Here is a 3,507-nt window from a genome sequence, read left to right as displayed (position 1 = left end):
ATTCGTGGGATATCTTTTCCCCAACACGTTGTTTGGTTTGTAAAACTTACATTTACACCTATCGTACCTTCTTTTATTTATGGTAAGTGGATCCCGCGTTCTTAGACTTAAAAAGTTTTTGAAAACCCGTATTTTCCGCCGTTCTATTTAATAACGTTACGTGGTTTTATCACGGGGGTTCACAAGCACCATTCCTGAGTGTCTATCATCAACCTCAATTATTAGGAAAGAGAAGGAGCTGCAAATTGGGATGGCTTCTCTAATGCCTTTGGAAGAAATTCTAAAGATGGCTGATGGTTTTGCTGGGAAAGAAAAGGAGGGGTTTTATTCTGGGCATGGCTAGAAAAGGGAAGGAGCTACGGCTATTTGACGTCCCTGCTATTTGAAATATGTCTACCCTCATTGCTAATATTGTTGTACAGAGTTCTTCAGACGGTTTTATGAGTTTGGCAGACCTGTATCACATGTCTGATATGGGTGAGGCCTGTAAGGAGGCTATTGGCAGAGCTGAAAAGAGGAAGTGTTGTATTCAACTTTCGGAATTTCTTGTTCATACTGATGATGTTAGCTCCATGGGAAGGGCAAAAGAGTACCTTAACAACTTGGCAAAGCGGGTCTACGGAGGGAATGAGATTTCTGAAATGAATAAGCAAGGAAAGGGTGCGGGTTTTTGGATCCAGGTGACTGATCCTGAAATGATGGATTCCAGTGATTCCTCATCTGTCAACAGTGGATATGGTTTTGCGGAGGTTGGGCCTTCACAACCTCCTCTCTCGCCATGAGTGGACTTGTTTGGAATTATAGGGGTCTTAATAATGCGCTCGCCCCTACAATTCCAAAAATAAGAGCGCTTGTTAAAAATAAGTTTTATGATTTCTTTTCTTAATCGAAACTAAGTGTAAGGTTGACCAAATTAGTCCGATGTTTAGAACTTCGGGTTTTGTCAAAGCCACCCGGGCTGATTCAATTGGGGCTGCCGGTGGTCTTTCTGTTGGTTGGAAGAAGGAGGCGAATATGAGCCTAGTGGTCTCTTGTAATAATTATGTGGTTTTGCTTGTAAGGAAATATAATGGACGATTATGGTATCTGGTCTTTTTTTATGGCGCACCTTGCTCAAAAGAAAGGGACTCAGTTTTAACAAGTTTAGAGGAATGTTTGTGTAATTTGGAGTATCCCTTCCTTATCATAGGGGACTTTAATCAAGTTAAGTATGCTTGTGATAAGTTAAGCTTGAACGAAAACAAAATTTCGGGTGCGTATGAATTCAACAATTGGAAACTGAGGAATGAACTACTTGATATACCTTTTAAGGGACCAAGATTTACTTGGTGTAACAATAGGAAAGACGAGAAAAGGGTATATGAGCGTATTGATAAGGCTTTGGGAATCGAAGGATTGGTTTACAATCTTCCCTGATACGGGCATTAAGCATTATCCCATACAATTATCGGATCACACACCTATTGAAGTTGACATTAATCTTACAAAGAATAAAGTAAAAAACCGTATTGCCTGGATGCGTGGGAGCTGGAGTACCCGGAATGTAGACAAGTCATAAAGGATGCATGGAGCTGCAGGGTCACTGGCTCTCCAACTTATAAGGTTATGAAAAAATTAAAATGTGTTAGATTAAAGGTTACGAAATGGGCACTTGATAAACGGAATGAATAGAATGGTAAATGGGATGATTTTGATAGAAAATTGGAAGAATGTATGTATATAGCTATAAACACTGGAAATGATGAAGAGTATACTCAGATAAATGAGCAAGTTCGCGAGTTTGCTACTGCTACCGCCATTTATTGGAAACAAAGGGCAAACATTAAGTGGATGGTAGATGGGGATACATGTACATAATATTTTTTTAATTGGGTTAAAGGGAGAGCGGGGCGTAATTTTATTCTCGGAATAAAAGGTTATGATGGTGAATGGATCTATAACTTGGCGGAGGTCGGCAACATCTTTCAGCGGACTTTCATGGAGCTTTACAAGTCTTCTGATTTTTCTGATCGGCCGACTGCATCTTCCCCGTTTACTGACGTTTTAAAACATCTAAGAACGCGTGTATTTAGTGATGCCGCTGACATGTTGGGTCTACCTTTTACTGCTAAGGAAGTTAGAAGAGCTGTTTTCTAGATGGGTCCTATGAAATATGCTGGCCCGGATGAAATATCGGCTATCTTCTATCAGAAATGTTGGCACCTGATTAAAAAGGATTTTACGAAAGCCGTTCTATCCACCCTTAATACAGGTAGGGTTTTGACGGAGGCTAACAAAACTTTTATAGCCCTGGTGCCTAAGAGTGATAATCCGGAGGAAGTGAAGGATGATCGGCCCATTAGTTTATGTAATGTCTTTATGAGAATTGTGACGAAATATATCACAAACCGCTTGACAAAGATTATGGGGTACTTGGCCGCGGACTACCAAAATGCTTTCATCTCTGGAAGGAACATCACTGACAACATCCTTCTTGCTCATGAAGCCATTCATAAGATAAATTCTCATAAGTCTGGTAAATGTAGGTTATACGCGTTTAAGGCCGATATGAGTAAGGCTTATGATAAAGTGCAATGGGATTTCCTTTAAGTTGTTCTAAACCGTTTTGGTTTCCAGGATAGGTTAGTTGGTTTAATTATGAATTATGTTTCTAGTGTCACGTATGAGATCCTCTTGAGTGGATCCCCACTTAATCAATTCAAACCATGATGTGGGCTACACCAAGGGGATCCGCTATCTCCTTACCTCTTCATTCTATGTATGGAGGTACTTTCAAGTAATGCGGTGAACGCACAATTAGAAGGCCGTCTAAGAGGGATTCAGATTTGTTGAAATGTGGCACCTCTGACGCATCTTTTCTTCAGTGATGACTCAATTTGCTTTAAGGGCATCTGGACAGGTGCTCAATGAAGGGAAGTCGGGAATTATCTTCTGTTCGAATACAAAACTCAGAAATGTCCGAGTATGTCTGAATACTCTTAAAATACGAAATAATAAAGGTATTGGAATGTATTTGGGGATGCCCACGGATTTTCAGACATCTAAGAAAGATGTCTTTGGAGGCCTCGTGGAAGGCGTTTCAAAGCGTGTCTCCTCTTGGAATGATGTATTCCTTTCACCGGCTAGGCGATTAACCTTAATCTCATCTGTCTTATCAAACATCTCTACTTACTTTCTATCGGTATTTAAAATACCGATAAGTGTGAGAAAGAAGATTCACTCTCTTTTGTCGCATTTTTGGTGGGCGGGATGTAGATTGGTATACGCAATATCGAGTGCCTCAATCAAGCCCTGCTGGCAAAACATGCGTGGCGCTTAGTAACTGAGGAGAAATCTTTATTCTGGCTTATCTTCGGAGAAAAAATTTTAGGAAGCTCTGTTTTTCAGAATAGGACAACTCCTAGAATTACTGGTTGTACTTCTTGGGGCACCATAAGTATCTTCCATGGTTTGGATTTATTTTAGATAATATTGCTTGGAAACCAGGGAATGCGTTGAATCTAAATG

The 3,507-nt window shown here is 40.2% G+C and overlaps 1 protein-coding gene across 1 annotated transcript; it reads left to right on the top strand.

Annotated features, from left to right (window-relative positions):
- Positions 1–921: 921 nt before the first annotated feature.
- On the top strand, positions 922–1,416 carry LOC141641466 (uncharacterized). The gene has a single exon (XM_074450124.1). It carries the CDS (start codon positions 922–924, stop codon positions 1,414–1,416), a length of 495 nt encoding a protein of 164 aa, XP_074306225.1.
- Positions 1,417–3,507: the final 2,091 nt, after the last annotated feature.

This window comes from Silene latifolia, chromosome 2 (genome assembly GCF_048544455.1).
Source record: "Silene latifolia isolate original U9 population chromosome 2, ASM4854445v1, whole genome shotgun sequence".
Lineage (NCBI taxonomy): Eukaryota > Viridiplantae > Streptophyta > Magnoliopsida > Caryophyllales > Caryophyllaceae > Silene > Silene latifolia.
The sequence above is the reverse complement of the archived record's forward strand: the minus strand, read 5'-3'. Positions and strand labels throughout refer to the sequence as shown.

Excerpts from the sequence above, each read along its gene's own strand:
- LOC141641466 (XM_074450124.1), top strand. The coding sequence starts at position 922 with ATGTTTAGAACTTCGGGTTTTGTCAAAGCCACCCGGGCTGATTCAATT.